The sequence below is a fragment of the Trachemys scripta genome, chromosome 24 (assembly GCF_013100865.1).
Source record: "Trachemys scripta elegans isolate TJP31775 chromosome 24, CAS_Tse_1.0, whole genome shotgun sequence".
NCBI classification, from domain to species: domain Eukaryota; kingdom Metazoa; phylum Chordata; order Testudines; family Emydidae; genus Trachemys; species Trachemys scripta.
Genome location: NC_048321.1, coordinates 12,221,550 through 12,237,832, shown reverse-complemented (window position 1 = coordinate 12,237,832; position 16,283 = coordinate 12,221,550). Strand labels below are relative to the sequence as shown.

At 55.5% G+C, this 16,283-nt stretch overlaps 1 protein-coding gene across 2 annotated transcripts in view; it reads right to left on the bottom strand.

Annotated features, from left to right (window-relative positions):
- Positions 1 to 239: 239 nt before the first annotated feature.
- USF2 (upstream transcription factor 2, c-fos interacting) overlaps positions 240 to 16,283 on the bottom strand; it is a 19,244-nt gene continuing 3,200 nt past the window's right edge. The window contains exons 1-10 of one of the 2 annotated variants that reach the window (XM_034756405.1): positions 13,841 to 15,091; positions 12,741 to 12,787; positions 12,330 to 12,445; positions 11,966 to 12,085; positions 9,034 to 9,187; positions 7,656 to 7,743; positions 6,871 to 6,929; positions 5,128 to 5,222; positions 2,485 to 2,613; positions 240 to 1,901 (exon numbers count right to left, since the gene is read on the bottom strand). In XM_034756405.1, the coding sequence (XP_034612296.1) occupies positions 1,812 to 1,901; positions 2,485 to 2,613; positions 5,128 to 5,222; positions 6,871 to 6,929; positions 7,656 to 7,743; positions 9,034 to 9,187; positions 11,966 to 12,085; positions 12,330 to 12,445; positions 12,741 to 12,787; positions 13,841 to 14,064 (1,122 nt within the window). In that variant the 5' untranslated portion in view covers positions 14,065 to 15,091 and the 3' untranslated portion in view covers positions 240 to 1,811. Of the gene's footprint in view, positions 1,902 to 2,484; positions 2,614 to 5,127; positions 5,223 to 6,870; positions 6,930 to 7,655; positions 7,744 to 9,033; positions 9,188 to 11,965; positions 12,086 to 12,329; positions 12,446 to 12,740; positions 12,788 to 13,840; positions 15,092 to 16,283 lie in introns of those variants that run through there. The other variant, XM_034756406.1, reaches the window with a different exon arrangement.

The window sequence follows — 16,283 nt, the reverse complement described above, 5'->3', positions numbered from 1 at the left end:
TGAGAGCCATTTTCTCCAGCCGTGGGCACACACCCCAACCCCTCCATCCTTCCGCCTGCCCGCCCACTGTCCCCCCTTCATACACCTCCACCGACACCCCCCCTCCAGCCAGACACCCCCCACCATCCTTCTGCACATCTGCCCCCACCCCTCTCAGAACTGGGTCCACCCAACTCAACCCCCATCCCGTCACCTCCCCACACCGTAAAACCACAAGGAAATCACCTGATACAATATTATGTCTGTGCAGTTTTTTCCTCTTTTATATATAAACAGAATTAATTTCCTACTTTCCAGCATTCAAACTCTGCAATTCAACTCAATCCACTTCTTTTTCCTTTTCTTTTCCTTAAATCTGATTCGCCTTTTTTTTCTTTCCTTGATTCATTCATTCTTGCGTTCCGCGGGGACCAGGACAAAAAGGATACCCAATATTTCCAACTCCATCTGAAAGTCTTGCTTATCTTCTTTTTATTTATTTATTTTTTTGCCGGTATATAAAAAAAACCCCAAAGCTAAAAGCTCGCTATTATCAATTTTTTTTTGTTGGTTTTTGCGTATTTGTTTTTTTTAGAGCCATGCTTATTTAAAAAAAAAAAAAAAAAATAACCAAAAAGCCAAAAAAAAGATCGTGCTTGGAGAAGAGAAATAAAGCCAAATTGAAGATCGTACGAAAAGGGAACTGAAGAGATCTCCTGATTCTGACCCAAATATTGTGAGATCGACCACTGAATTGTTGTTTTTCTTTTTAAAAAAAATTATATATATAGGTATATATTTGCAAAAAACCCTCCACAGAAAACAAGCATTTAGTCGACCTTGGTAAATATTAAACTTTCCGGGAGCAAGATATGATACAGATCAGACGAGCGGACACACGGGACAGCCACGGTTTTAGGAAGAGAACTGGCTAGCGATGTTGGGGGTCTCTACTTTTTCCGGCTGCCTGACAGGAGATGCCATGAGAGGGTTTTCGGAAAGCCCCCCCTGGAAATCAGACCTCTTGGAAAAGGTAGCTGTGATTTGACAGTCAGGGAAAAAAATAAAATAAGACCTACCAACTCGCTAGCCACCTTTGGAAGGTCCGGTGGCCACATGGGTTATAACTGAATTGCCCAGCTGGTGAGACGCAAGGGGATTCGATGGAATCAGAGCCACATCGGCTGGCTAGAACTTGCCGAACTGGGCTAGTGATCTGGGATGGCCCCATTCCTGCCCCCTGAGTTGCTACATTTTCAAAGGGGTGTGATTTTTCAGAGGTTTGCTGCCGGCAGAGGAAAAATAAACGCCACTGAGTGTCCAAAATGGGGGGGCAGCCACAGAACCCCCCCCCCCCCCAAACGCTGACTTCAGCCATGTAGCTACCTGCCTGAGAGAGACACGGGCAGCGGCTTGAACGGTAGGATCAGACGGGGAAGTGCCACTGTGATGCTACAACTTTAAGCCGGAAGGGGGAGGATTCGAACCCATGGCTGGGCTGGGGGAGGGCTGCTATCCTCTGTTAAAAACCTACTATAAAAAAAACGCAGTTTGTTTGCTTTAATCTTAATATTTCCTACGTGGGGGGGAGGGGGCAGATGGGGCGGGGGACAGTGGCCGGTGGCGCTCAGAGGAGGGGGCAGGCAAAGTGGGGGCCGGCCGTGTGGCTGCCACCCCAGCGCCCCCCCAAGTCGAGTTTGGCCACGCGGCGTTAACACGGGGAGGTCTCTGCACCAGACAGAGGGCAGAAGGGATGGAAGGAGGCGGGGGAAGGGCGGAGATCCGGTGACAACGAGGAGGAGGAGGAGGACGTGGTGGTGGTGAAGAAGCGGTTACTGCCCCGGCGTGTCGCCCACGGTTTCGATGCCGTGCTGCTGGAGCTGTGCTCGGAGGAGGGCGTTCTCGTTCTTCAGCTCCTCGATCTGTGCAGGAGAGAGGGAAACGAACGAGTGAGACCTCGGAGCTGGGGGCGCTCTCCCTGGGCAGTCAGGGCTGCCCCAATGTGGTGCCAAGGGGCGCTGGGCTGCAGGGGGCGTGCTGGGGGCTCTCCCCTGGCAGTCAGGGCTTCCCTAATGCCGTGCTAGGGGCCTCAAGGCATTAAACATCCCAGGACTTCTCCTCGGTATCAGAGATGTTAATACTCGTTTCCTGGTCAAACTCCCATCATGCTGACGCTAAAACTTTCTGCTCCAGCTGCAACTGGGTTTGACATTCTCCCTGAACGTGGCACAACTTCTTATGTGGCGTTATGTGCTGCGGTTCCCCAGCTGCCTCGCCCCAGAGGTGGCTGCATCTCAGCGTGAGGCAATCCAGCCCGGGTGGCATTATGTGCGGCTGTTCCCCTCTGCCCCACCCCAGAAGCAGCTGCAGCGATCCGTGTGTTAACAGCATATTGGGACGCTTTGGCATGGAAAGGTACATGTGGGGAATGGACAGGGGGGCGAGGGGGGGGAAGAGATACAAGGGGAAGGACAGACGGGGGGGAGTGGGCGTCGCCCCGGCTACCTGTTGCCGTAGCAGCTCGTTGTCCATCTGCAGCCGCTCGGCCTCCTTGAAGGTCTCCTGCATGCGCTGGTTGGTCTGGCGCAGCTCCCGGATGTAGTCGCAGGCCTTGGACAGGATACCCCCTTTGCTCTGCACGGACGGACAGGGGAATCCTTCAGCTCAAAATATATTGGAACCCCTCGCCCCAAATCACCGAACCCCCAACCCACCACCCCAGTTGTGCCCCCCATCAGATCACCCCCAAAACCCACAACTGGCAACTGGCCCAGGTCCCAGAGAAATCCCCCCAGGACCCCGGAGCACCCTCCAACACCCACCCCCTTCACACTCCCAATCGCCCCTGGAATCCCCCCAGTCACGTCCCCCTGAACTACCCCCCATAACCTCGGAACACTTCCCCACTGAATTCATCCTTCCCACTCGCCTGCCCCACCCTCAATGCCCCCTCCCAGGACCCCCTCCACCAAATCCCCCCCCACCTGCCGGGACCCCCCCCCCCAGTTGTGCCCCCATGGAACTTCGCCCTCACCTCCAATCACCCCCCATATCTTTAGAACACCTCCCCACTGACCCCCGCCCCCCAAAATCCCTCCCATCAAATGTCCCCCCCATACACATCAGCCCCCCGCCAAAGGGGACCCGCCATCCCCTGGCCAAGAGCAACAGCAAAGGCAGAGAGCCCCGGGGGTCTCCAGGAACGACCCACAGTGAGGTTTTTATCTGCTTGCTCCCCACTCTGTTGCCTCCTGACTTCAAAACACAGCAGCAGGGTCTGGCCGGGGGCTCTGTGAACCCTGCGTTTGTTATTGTAGGGTCCTCTCAGGCCCCAGTGTCTCACTCTAAGGTCTTGTGGGAGCGCTGGGAAACTGTGTTATTGTAGGGTCTCCTAGTGATCACCCCGTTTCCACGTGCCGGTTTGTTATTGTAGGGTCTCTTGGAAGCAGCGGGCCACCAAACGCACCGGTTTGTTATTGTAGGGTCTCTTGGAAGCAGTGAGCCACCAAACGCACCGGTTTGTTATTGTAGGGTCTCTCACATGCACCAGGGCCCCTTGGCGGGGAGATGGATTTGCTGAGCCGATTTATCCACCCTGGTATCAGCAAAGTCAATGATTTAAAAAAAAAAAAAAAAAAATTTTTTTTTTTTAAATCTGATTTTTTTATTTAAATCGGATTTTTTTGATAAAATGCTTTTTGAAGATAAAACCTATCTAAAGCTAGTTTGAATTAAGATATATCTTTGAGCTATAATGTCTCATCATGGAATAGGGATTATAAATTCTACTTCTATAGTATGAGACAATATATTCGTGTAATATTTAAAAAAAGGTTTATAAATGAGTTCCAATAGTTTATGGATTAGGGACCCAATTTGATGGGGTTCTGGGGGCTTCTGTATAGATTATTTAGGTTAATCTTTCTATCCACCCAATGGGACTCAGTGCTCAGTCTAGAACAGGGGTCTCAAACACGCAGTTTGAGACCCCTGGCCTAGAAGGTACCATCAGAGATGCTTAGCTTTGCAGTTCTCAAAATGTGGATTTGTGTCTCCAGAGGTAACATGCTTGTTAACAGCAAAAATGTTTTTAAAATAAATAAATAAATAGAGATGAGAAATACTGAAATAAAACAGTTTAAATGTCTGTCTGGTGATGTTCTCCTAATACAGCCTGGCAAGAAAATCCTCCAAATATTAATGATTAACCTGTTGAATTGGAGATAGTTCACCTCCCAGTGACTTCATAAATATCTACTTCAATTAACTTTGGTAAATGAAATAACCGAACAATCATTCATTTTCTGATATAGCTGTAAAACTCATCTGAAAAGTTTTCAAAATAAATCACCTTTTAAAATGTATAGGGTGTGCCTTCTAAAAACGAAACTTACATCTCTCGGAGATGTGAAGGATACGTATTAAGGTTATAACAACCAACGAGAACACACTTTTATGTAGAAATCCGTGATTAGATCAAGACTTCCTGAGTAGTGATTTAAATCAATTTGATTTAAATCCAATCCACCCTGGCTGATAATGACCGCAGTGAGTTTTCCCATGATCTCCACCCGGGCACCAGTACAGCCCAGTGCAGATGGGAAGGGGCAGGCTGTAATCCTTCATCCCGCCCTCTGCACTCCTGGGAGACCCTACAAAAACAAAAATCAGCACACAACCTTGGCCCCACGCAGCAACAGCGAGTGTGGCATCCTCCAAGAGACCCTACACAACAACAAACCCAGTGTCTGTGGAGACCCAGCGCTTCCAGGAGACCCTACAATAACAAACCACGCACAGAGACCTGACCCCAAGAGACCCTACAATAACCCAAGCACCCACCAAGCTACCCCACACCACCACCAAGCCAGGGCGTGGACACCCACAAGGATCCCGAGTCCCCCTAAAATAAACAAACCGGTGAGCAGACTCAAAACATCATTTCCTCGTTTCCTCATGGCCTGGTGGGAGCTGCCCCACAGTGTTTGTTCCTGGGGGGGGGGAGGGTGTGTGTGTGTGTCAGTGTGTGTGTGTGTGTCACTGTCCCCCAACGCAGGGAGCTCCCCACTCCAGTCTCAGCTGCCCCCCTGCCCTCCCCCCATATCATCCCCCATGCTGTACCCTCCCAGCCCAGACTCTGCCCCTCACCGCGCCCGTCTTGCTGTTGTCAGTGTTGCAGTCTGGAATGATTTTTGATAGCTGGACAATCCAGTTGTTAATTTTGTCCCGCCTCCTCCTCTCCACTAGGGGGGTGAAAGAGAAACACACATGGTTAATGCACAGCGCCCCCAACTGGTGCCTCAGGCGAGCCACAGGGCAGGTTGCAGCAGGACCGGAGCTGATTGGAAAATGGGAGAGGGGGCCTGATAATGAAAAAATAAAAAATAAAAAAAATGAGGTTTTGGCCAAAATTTTGAAAAGCTGCTGCAGGGCCTTCTGGGAGTTGTAGTCCGGGTGCATTCTACTCCAAACCACCCCACAGACCCATCTCCCTGGCTGGACTACATCTCCCATAATACACCACAGTCTACCCTCTTGGTCAGATGTATAATGGTAGTTGCACGGCCATGGTGCATCATGGGAGATGTAGTCTCACCAGGGAGATCAGCTCTGTGAGAAAAATGCCTGAGGCACCACAGTGCATCGTGGGAGATGTAGTCTGACCAGCAGGCATGAGGACATGTGGTGGAATTTTAGTACAACCGGTAGAAAAAAGACAACCTAAGACAGGATACTTTGTTTCTGAACAAACCTAAAAAGTTTCAAAGTAGCAGCCGTGTCAGTCTGTATCTGCAAAAAGAACAGGAGTACTTGTGGCACCTTAGAGACCACGAAAGCTTATGTTGAAATAAATTTGTTAGTCTCTAAGGTGCCGCAAGTACTCCTGTTCTTTTTTCTAAGAAGTTTTGTGAAATCGTACTGATTTGGACAAAATATTGTTTAAAAAAAAAATGTAGAAAAAAATCTTTCCAATGGAAGAGTTTAAATGGTTCCTTTTGAAATTTTTTCTGTTTTTAAACATTTTTTAACATAAAATGGTCCCTATTGACCCCCAAACGGCAGTTTAGAAATTTGTACGGCAAAACACATGTATGTTTTGGCTTTCTGGCTGGACCGGGGACGAAAATTTTAACATCTCAACATTTTTTGCTGGATGGGAAGTCGGTTTTCAGACCAGCTCTACATTTCAGAATCTAAATATTCAATATTTCAGTTTTCGGCCAAACCACTGCAGTTTTCAGACTCTCAACAATTTCTGGTGTAAAAATCAGAATTTTCCACAGGAAGAAAATTTTCACTGTAAGTTCCGTTGCGCTGAAAACTCGATTTTCCATCAAAACCCCGTTCTAATAGAAAACAATCTGCTGACCCCAGTCATGGTTGTTCAGGCTTGGATCCCCTTGTTAGATACATGTTGAGAGCGCCCCTCTAAGAGCCTTTCAGAACCCCGATATCCCAGCCCTGAGATGATCTGCGCAGAGAGAATTTTCCCCTTCTTTTCTTCTCCATCAGCACACACCGGTCAGTTTCACGTTCCCTCTCGTCATTTGCACTTCCAGGATGGATGGAGATTCCCAGACCCAGTGCACTGCCAGGGCAAGCTTCACAGGGGTATTAAGAGTGGATGGCCGAGACATCAGACCTCAGGGCCCTGTGGAGGGCCTGGAGATTATATTAAAAAAAGAAGAGACATTTCTCACACGTGGCTGAGGGGGTGTGTAGCTTCAGGGGATGACGGAGGCCTGGCCAGACACATTCAGCCTATCGAGGATCTCAAGGGCACAAAGGGCCGTGTTTGGGAGGGGGAAACCCCAGGATCAGTGGGGTGAAACGGGGCCACGGGGCTGGAGACGGGACACGAGACCAGCGGGATCTCAACCTGCCACCCACCTTCGTTGTGCTGGGCTCGCCGCCTCTCATCGCGGGGCGTCCGCGTCCCATCCATCTTCCTAGGGTGGCACCCAGAGAGAGGAGGGCGTTACAAGAGGGCAAATATATATATCTATATCTCTGTCCTGACACCGAACCCCCATGCTGAGTCCAGGCCGTCCTGAGCTACTGACCTTTCGCTCTCTCCCCACACTCACTCAGGGCGTGCAGATCCAGTAGGGGGCAGCACGCACATGCACAGTCCGGTTCCATCCAGCAGGGGGCAGTGGTCTCTCTCTGAGTGTCTAGGCTCCTTTCCAAGCCCCCCTTCCTGAGAGCCCGCCCCCAGTCATACACTCAGGCCTGGGACCCAACCCCCCTGGTCGCAGTCTGGCTCCTCTGCAGGGGTTTCTAATGGGGGACGCCAGGCCCAGGAGGGTTTGCCGGTGGCCGGCCGGCTCCTGGCGAGGTGCTGCTTGGAGAAGGGGAAGATCTGCTGGGCACACCCAGGCGGCGGGTGCTGGTACAGGGCTGCACCCAGCAAGGAGTCGGGAAACCCCGGAGGCTGGGGGGAGGTGGTTAGAGCAGCAGCTGGGGGAGGGGGAAACTGGGCAGGATCCCAGGGGCTGAGAGAGGTGGACAGGACAGGGAGGGGAGCTGGGCGATCAGCGATCCACTACCCCTCCCCCAGCAACCAGCTCCCCGCCCCAGGGGGACCCCTCCCCACAGCTGAAGCTGGGCAAGTTGCAGGCGGATGGGAGCTTTTGGGGCCCCCACCCCCCACCCCAACTTCACATGCTACGTACGGGGAGTACGGGTGGGTGCGGGGAGCGATGGTGCGTTGCGTCCCCGTCTGCAAGACATCTTGGGGGGTCATCATCACGTAGAACTGGCCTGTTGGGGAGACAGAGGGAGCGGTGAGACGGACCCAGAACTGGACACCTGGGAGCCAGAAGGGGAGTGGGGGTCTAGTGGGTTAGAGCTGGGGGAGGGGGCTGGGAGGAATCAGGACTCCTGAGTTCTATCCCCAGCACTGGGAGGAGAGTGGGGTCTAGTAGGTTAGAGCGGGGGGAGGCTGGGAGCCAGGACTCCTGGGTTCTATCCCCAGCGCTCGGAGGGGAGTGGGGTCTAGTGGTTAGAGCAGGAAGCGGGGAGGCTGGGAGCCAGGACTCCTGGGTTCCATGAATACACGAATGGCTTGGCTTGAGCTGCCCTCTAGGTCCCAGAAGGGGAAGGTGGGCTCCGCAGGTGGGTTAGATGCCTCAGGGTCTCGTTATCAGACCCCGGAACCGGCCGTGACGAGGGATTAACAAGGGGGGAATTAACAGCCTGACGATGACGCTATTCTGCTGGGATGCTGGTAATTTAAACAAGGTGGAAAAAATCAATCCGGAAGAGCCACTGGTGCCCAAATTCAATCCTTTGCTGCCTCTCTGCCGCTCCCCAGAGACTCACTAGACCAGGGTCACCCCAACCGTCTCTGTGTCAGGCTGTGGAGGGTTTAAAGGGGAAGAGGAAATCGTTGGGGCTCGAGCCTGTTTCAGGGTGGTTCTTTGCAGAGCTGGGAATACAGCCCCCATCCCCCACTACAAATACCTGGCGCAATTCGTACTAAGGATTGAGGATGAGACGCTCTAGCCGCGTGCTCAGGATTGAGTTCCTGGACTCACATGACTGCGGCACAACCTCAGTGTTCATGAAAAGGAGTTTCTGATCCTCGGGGGAGGGGGAGCTCCAAAGTGTGAGTGAGCGAAACTGACACCTGCCTGAGTCTGCCAGGAGCCTGAGCCCGTCGCTGGGAGAGGGGGGAGCTCCCGGGTGCGACTGACGCACCGATGCTGCCTGGGTCTCCAGAAAGCCCCACACCTGTCCCCCTCCGTCTCCCAAAATGCCTTCCCACTTCAGCTAACCCTTTCTAGACCTTCCCTTTATATAAAGCAGGGCTGAGATATTCCAGGTCTACCAAGCCATCCTCCCAGCATGCTTTGTGGATGATGCGGCCAAACCTCCACCGGGCGAGGCGTGACTTTACCTCCCCGGAAATAGGAATGATCCAGCCGCACGCCCAGCTGCAGGGCAGAGAAGGCCTGAGTCTTAGGAGCAAACAGACCCGGCGACCCTTCCCGTCCCCCACTCAAGGCTTGCTAGCCCCGGTGAAAGTGGGGGCGGAGGGGGGGCTCTCACCTCCAGCCTGTGCCAGCGACTGATCTGTAGTCTGAACTGACACGGCCGTGGCATCCCCCACCGTGGAGGCGGGGAAATACGCGAAGCGGGCCTCCCCGCTGACTGCGTCTGCGGCCGGGCTCCCGCCATTGCTGAACGGGTTCTGGATCACAGCCTGAGGAAGAGAAGAGGGCACTGGTTAGAGCGGGGGAGGGGAGCAAGTCCGGACTCCTGGGTTCTATCCCCGGCTCTCAGAGGGGAATGGGGCCTAGTCCGATATCCTTCCCCACCCTCTGATCAGACCAAGGAACCCATGCAGCCTGGTGTCCTATCTCCAGCACTGGCCAGAACCAGCAGCTTCAGACAAAGGCATCCCCTAGTGGTCAATGATGGAACGGCCTGCCCCTGAGATAGATTTCCTCCTGACCTCACCACCAGCTGGAGATCGCTGCCCTGAAGCCCAGACCCACGGCTCAGTCACCCTCTTCTGCCCCAGTGTGGTCAATAAGATCCAGCCTGCGAGATGCGGGGAAGCCAGGAGGGGGCGCTGTGCTGCAGGGGGCGGGAATGGGGGCTTTCCCCTGGCAGCCAGGGCTGGCCCCGATGCCCCAGCGTGATGCTGGGGGCACTGTGCTACAGGGTGGGGGCTCTCCACTGGCTGTCAGGGCTGGCCCAAAGGACTGAAGCCGAAGGTCTTTTAGAAAGAGATCTAGATTTCAAGATATCCAGGTGATAAAGATTCCATCAGGTCCCTTGGGACAGTCATGCGAAGGGTTAATTTTCTCCCGGTTATAAATATCTTATTTCCACTTATTTCCAGCCTGAATTAATCTGACTTCACCTGCCAGCTCCCGCTTTGCCTGTCCCGGCTGAACTAACCAGCCCTCCGCTCCCCGAAATCTCCTCCCCAGGGAGACGCTGACCGACCGGGATCCAGTCCCCTCTGAGCCGCCTCTGGGAGAAACTCCACAGATCCAGCTCCTTCCGCAGGTTTTCCAGCCCTCGGATCGTCCCCGTCGCTCTTCTCTGACCCCTCCCCAATTTCCTGACGTCCTGTTTGATGTGCATCTCCCCAGAGCTGGGCGCAGTCTCCAGTCATGGCGTCTGCCATGCTGTATCCAGAGGGGACTCCACCTCCCGGCTCCCACTCGCTCTTCACCAGCTTCTCCAGCCGAGGGGCGCGCTCGCCCTCTTAGCCACAGCATTGCCCGGGGAGCTCATGGGCCGTTGGTGCCCCAGGACTCCTGGGTCCTTCCCAGAGCGACTGCTCACCAGGGCCCAGTCCCGCAGCCTGTGAGCGTGACCCATGTTCTTTGTCACGCTCGCTAGAGGGTCACACACGTCGTTGCTTACATAGGCCAAGACCCAACTTTTTAAGGCTTTCCACGAAAAAACATAACAAAACACAGGGCCATTTTATGGTTAGACAACAAATAACCAGCATTGTACCCCCGAGCTCTCCTCTAGCGCTCGAACTCTCCGGGTGGAACCGCTTCCCGCAGGCGGCCAGCACCGTTATCCTCATGTCGCAGATGGGGAAACTGAAGCACCGAGCGACGCGATTTGGCCACCGTTTCCCGGCACACCAAGCTGGGAACAATCCAGCGCTCTACCCAACAAGCCAGACTGCCTTTTACAGGCTTGTGATGGGACACGTCCCCATCCCACCCACGCCAATTGGGTGCAGCGGCAGAGCCCGGGCGCCCTGGGGAAGGGCAGATTAAAAAGGAGAAGCTGGCCACAGAGCCGGGGCGGACGTTTGCCCAAGAGGAGAGGCTGCTGGAGACACTACGGAGCAAGGCAGTGACTAGCCCTCCCTTCCCACCCACACCAGAGGGGCTCCGGCCGTCTGCTCTCTGCCCGTCTCCGCAGCTGGAGCGGGCATTAGACCTCTACAGCTAGTCCAGAAGAGGGTCCCGTGTAAACACTGTTCTGGACTCAAATGGCTTTCGCTCCACAACCTCCCAGGGAACTGGTCTGGTCACTTGTCCTGTGCAGATAAGTCCTAAGATGGGGGCGAAGGCTAGGACGATCATGAGCCCCAGTGCTGGCCCAGAACCCCCCGGTGCCAGGCGCTGTACAAAGACCCAAGCGGCTGACAATCCAGACAGCGGAGCCTGCATTTGGCTGCATTAGAAAGGCACCTTGTTTTGCTCTTTGGGGCCCGCGCCCCGAGCTGCCTGGTGCAGCTAACAGCCACAGCCGCATGCGACAGCCTGGCCCTGACCACATCCGAGCGAGTGCACATTCACGGAGAATAAAGATGCCCCCGCAACGTCAGGCTAAAAATAAACCACGAGGCACCGGGTGTGGGGGCGGGGGTCCTAACCCAAGAGCACCTCCAGGTCCCCGAGACAGGGAAAGGATGGCGGGGAAGTGCTGGCTGGGAACACAGGACATCTGGGTTCTTCCCACGTCTGCTGCATCTTTCAGATGGGGACTGAACTCTTCACGGCAGCGCCTGGCACAACGGGGCCCTGATCTCAGCTGGGGCAGGGCCTGTCTCTTGCTGCGTCTGGGCAGCGCCCGGCACGACAGGGTCCTGAGCCCAGCTGGGCCCGTGGACACTCCCACAATGCACCGAATACCGTCCACTCTTGCGGTGTGATCTGTAATTAACTCCACGCTAGCTCTCTGCTAAGCCCGTGGGGAAGAACTCATCTGAGCTTCCCCAAAGGGGCAGCACGGCAGGAGGCCACTGGCCTGAGTCTCAGGCCTCCAGAGCTCCATTTCTGGCCCTGCCACCGGCCTGCTGGGTGACCCCATGGCCAGTCACCTCACCGTTCGGGGCCTCAGTTTCCCCAATCTCTCCAACGGGGCCGGTGATACTGGGCTCCTGTGCAAAGCCCTTGCAGACCTATGGAGGAAGACGGCACTAGAAGGGCCAGCTACTGTTCATTCCCCAGCCCCTTTTACTAAGTTGGTGAGAACCCAGTCGCAGCCCGTCCCCGACCTGAGCGACGGCCTGCTGGCCCCCGGCGAAGGCTGCTGTCGAGACCACGCTGACGGCTCCCGTCGCATCCGTCTGTCCATCCAGCTGACTGTCTGTCACCTGGACCACTCTGTATGTCACCTGGGAGGAGCGGGAGAGAGGAAAGATCATTTGGGATACAGAAATGTGAACAGAACCCATAGACAGCACAGCGCCCCCTAGTGCCGCCCTGGGGCATCGGGCCAGCCCTGACTGCCAGGGGAGCCCCAACCCCGCTCCCTGCAGCACAGCGCCCCCTAGTGCCACGCTGGGGCATTGGGGCCAGCCCTGACTGCCAGGGGAGAGCCCCCCGCCCTGCAGCACAGCACCCCCTAGCACCTCTCACCTGTCCTCCATTGTTCTCTGTGCGGAACTGATACTGGATATTGTGGTCTGTGAAGGCTGCTTGCTGGACACTAGCAATAGCCACTGCTGTCTGCTCATCGGCGTTCGTGACGTCCCCTGGAAGCCAGGAGAGATCAGTCACTCACCGGGTCCCACCGGGGGGACGGGGGGAGGCCTCTGGGGAGGCAGCTTGACCCATGGAGTCAGAGCCGGGCGGGGGAGGCTGGGAGCCAGGACTCCTGGGGTTCTATCCCCAGCTCTGGGAGGGGCGTGGGGTCTAATGGCTAGAGCAGGGGAGGACGTCAAGGCTGCACGAGTCCCACCCCGCTGGTTTAACAGGACCAAGCAGGAGCTCCACGCGCCCATCGACGCAGCACCTGGCCGGCTACAGGGCCCCCCTGCCTCGCCTCACCTTCCTGCAGCTCGACTCCTTCTTCAACTTCTTGTCCTTTCTCGTGGCTGGAAGACAGAAGGAGACAACACCCAGCATGAGCCGCTTCAGCCGGTGTGCTAGTGTCTAGAGCTGGGGATAGAACCCAGGAGTCCTGGCTCCCAGTCCCCCCTGCTCTAACTACTAGCCCCCACTTCCCCCCCCAGAGCCAAGGATACAGCCCTGGAGTCCTGGCTCCCAGCCCCCCTGCTCTAACCCACCAGACTCCACTTCCCTTTCCCTGCTCTCCAAGAGGACGCCAGATGGATGAGAACCCCCACGTAGGTACTCTTGCTAGAAGAGGCTGTAATTCGCATTGTGACTGTTTGCCATGCAATGTGGCTCTCAGCCCCTCAGTATGTGAAGACCGGGCAGAACTCTGCCAGGGGGTAACACACACCAGACAACCAATGCCACCAAGCTACTGGATTTCATAGAAACCCAACACCACCCAGGACCCAGTTGACAATGTTGTAACCTCTTTCCCTGCACCCAGTTCACTGCTGGAGAAGTCCCTCACTCTCCAAGGACACAGGGAGTACTGGAAAGAGCTATTCGTTCCCCCACATCCTCCCCCCCTTACATTTTAATCTACTACAGGATTCCCCTTGTCTTCCTGTCCCACACTCTGCAGCGGTGCTGTGTGCTGCTGAAGTGCCTCACCCCAGAAGCAGCTGCATTTCTGGCCAGATCAGTTTTGCCTGATCTCTTTTGCCAGCACTTGCTACCATCTCAAGAGAGGTTGAGCGCAGGAAGATGATGATCTGAGGTCCGAGGAACTAGAATGGGAGCTGGGTTTGAATCCTGGCTTTAGCTGACTCCCTGCCCCAGCTGAGATTGGGGGAGACGGATCCAGAACTGGACTCCTGGATACCAGGACTCCTGGGTTCTATCCCCGGCTCTGGGAAGGGAGTGGGGTCTAGTGGTTAGCTGGCGCAGGGATCGTCTCTCACGGTGTGTCTGTGCAGTGACTGACAAGAGCCCCTGTCGGTCCTACCATAAACACAAACAGAGGATCCTGAAATCCAACCCAGATATTTCCCAGAAGCTTCTCGCTACAATGCATGTGGCCACGTACTCGCCTCAGCTTTCCCGCAGACGAAGACTCAGACAGCTGCGTTCCGAAACAGGGCTTCATGCCGGGCGGTATTAGAAGGGGCTGAAATCTAATCCTCCCCGCTGGCCGGGAGAGATAATGCCCACGCCCTATCTGGATGCCAGTGTGGTATGCAACTGCCCAGAGACACTCCCGCCTGGATGAGCAGGACGCAGGCTTCAGGGAGACTAACACAGCCGCTTCCACCATCGGTCAATTTCCTTTCCACCCGGTCAGTTTCTGGTGTGCCTGCTAGCCATGAAACACCACCGCACCGCCCATCCCCTTTCCAACACAGGGCCACGATGATCAGATGAAGGCGCTTGGTAACGTGGCTGCCTAGTGCTACCATGGGCCCACAATTTGTACACGCTGTATTTAAAGCTTTGTTTTTGTAGGGTCTTTCCTGACTTGGTGACCCTGGGGTTTCCCCCCCGCTCCCAGTAAGTAACAACCACATTTCTTGCCCTGGTAAGCCTGGCAAATGAGTGACTGTCACTCCCTAGTGCTAGATCAGGCACAGCGGTTTGAGTCAGTGAATTCCTCTGCGCCTCTCGGAAGGCGTTTACGCTTTTAGATCCCCTGGTTGTATCCCTGCAGAGGATCGAAGCGGGGGATGGGACGTTACACACTGATTAACGCCCTTGTGAAGCGTATCACGCTATGAAATGCATTGCCCGCCGCAGGTCAGCCCGCGAAAGGGCCCCAAACGGGACGCACGTCTGGGCACCGGCTCCAGGAACAGACTGGCTCAGGGAATGGTGCCTCAGCGCCCATCTGGCCCCAGAGCCGGGGGGCTGCCTGGCTCAGTGAGGCAGGGAATTGGCCATGGGCCCTTTCCCCTCGAGAGGGTGCCGACTCCAATCAACTTGCAGCTGGTAAGGACTGGCTATGGGTGCGGGGTAGAAACCGGGGAACGCGATATATACAGAACCTATTTGAAATAATCCTAATAATAAAAGCCAGATTCTGATCTCATGCACTTCAGGGGGAAGTTGGGTGAATATGCGGCTCAGTGCAGGGGGCCCTGGGCAATATTCCCTGGCCTGGGCTACCCAGGAGCTCAGACCAGATGGTCGAATGGCCCCGCCCGGCCTTGAAAATGACGAAAAGCCATGGTGAAATCAGCCGAGTTATTTCACAGACACAAAGGACTAGGGGGCAGTACAAAGACCCCTCTAATGCCCTCCCGCCAACAGATCCCTTCCCCGAGGGAGTAACGATCGCTCACACAGACCTCCCTGCGCAGCCCGGACAGCCCAGGAACTGCTACGAAGTGTGGCCACCGCTGCCCCTGGAGACTCCCCCCCCAAGGACAGCCCACTGGGCAGACAGGCCTGTTCCTCCAGCCCAGCAGAGCCAGTGAGACACGGCACCTCTCTCATCCACCGGCGACCTAGCGCAGCCACTCGGGTGGTACCTTTCAAGGGGCTAAGGTGCTGGGCTAAGACCCCATTCCCAGGCCTGCCACGTGCTCCATCAGACCTCGGTGCCTCAGTTTCCCCCATCGGCAGAATGGGGAACACACCTTCCTGGCTTGGAAGGATAAATTTGGGAGTGGCTCAAGTACGAGCGACTAAAGGAGAATCAAGTCCCAGAAAGGGGGCTGCCCCCCAAATGCCAATTTGTTGGTAAACCCTGAAATAGTGTTATTTGAAAATGTAATTGCAGTGCCCCATAGGAATTGTAGTTCAGGCACCGCATTCTCCTGGATACGCTGGACTACATCTCCCATCATGCACCAGGCTTCCCGCCTTAGATTAGAAGCTCTCTGGGCAGTGACTGTCTCTCCCTGCATGTCTAGGCAGAGCCCAGCACAACAGAACCGATCCCAGCTGGGGCAGGGACTGTCTCTCGCTGTGTCTGGGCAGCGCCCGGCACGACGGGGTCCTGATCCCAGCTGGGGCAGGGACTGTCTCTCGCTGTGTCTGGGCAGCGCCCGGCATGACGGGGTCCTGATCTCAGCTGGGACAGGGTCTGTGTCTTGCTGTGTCTGGGCAGCACCCGGCACGACGGGGTCCTGATCCCAGCTGGGGCAGGGACTGTTTCTCGCTGTGTCTGGGCAGCGCCCGGCACGACGGGGTCCTGATCTCAGCTGGGGCAGGGACTGGCTGCTTCAGTAACCACGGAACTTGATCACTAGCAGGGTTAATTAAAGCGGTGGGGAGAGCCCCGCAGATCTCCACAGCACCCAGTGTTGCCAGCTGGGCCCTGGAGCGGCACCGTTACCAGGCTCTGGGACCTATTCACTTCTGGGCGCAGTTAATTCCAGCTGCAGTGACTCCTCTACTCTGACAACAGCCAGATGTGTCAGCATCTCGCCCCCTACTGCACAGCACCCCCTAGTGCCACCCTGGGGCATTGGGGTCAGCCCTGACTGCCACAGGGGAGAGACCCCCCCCCCGCCCCCCTGCAGCACAGCACCCCCT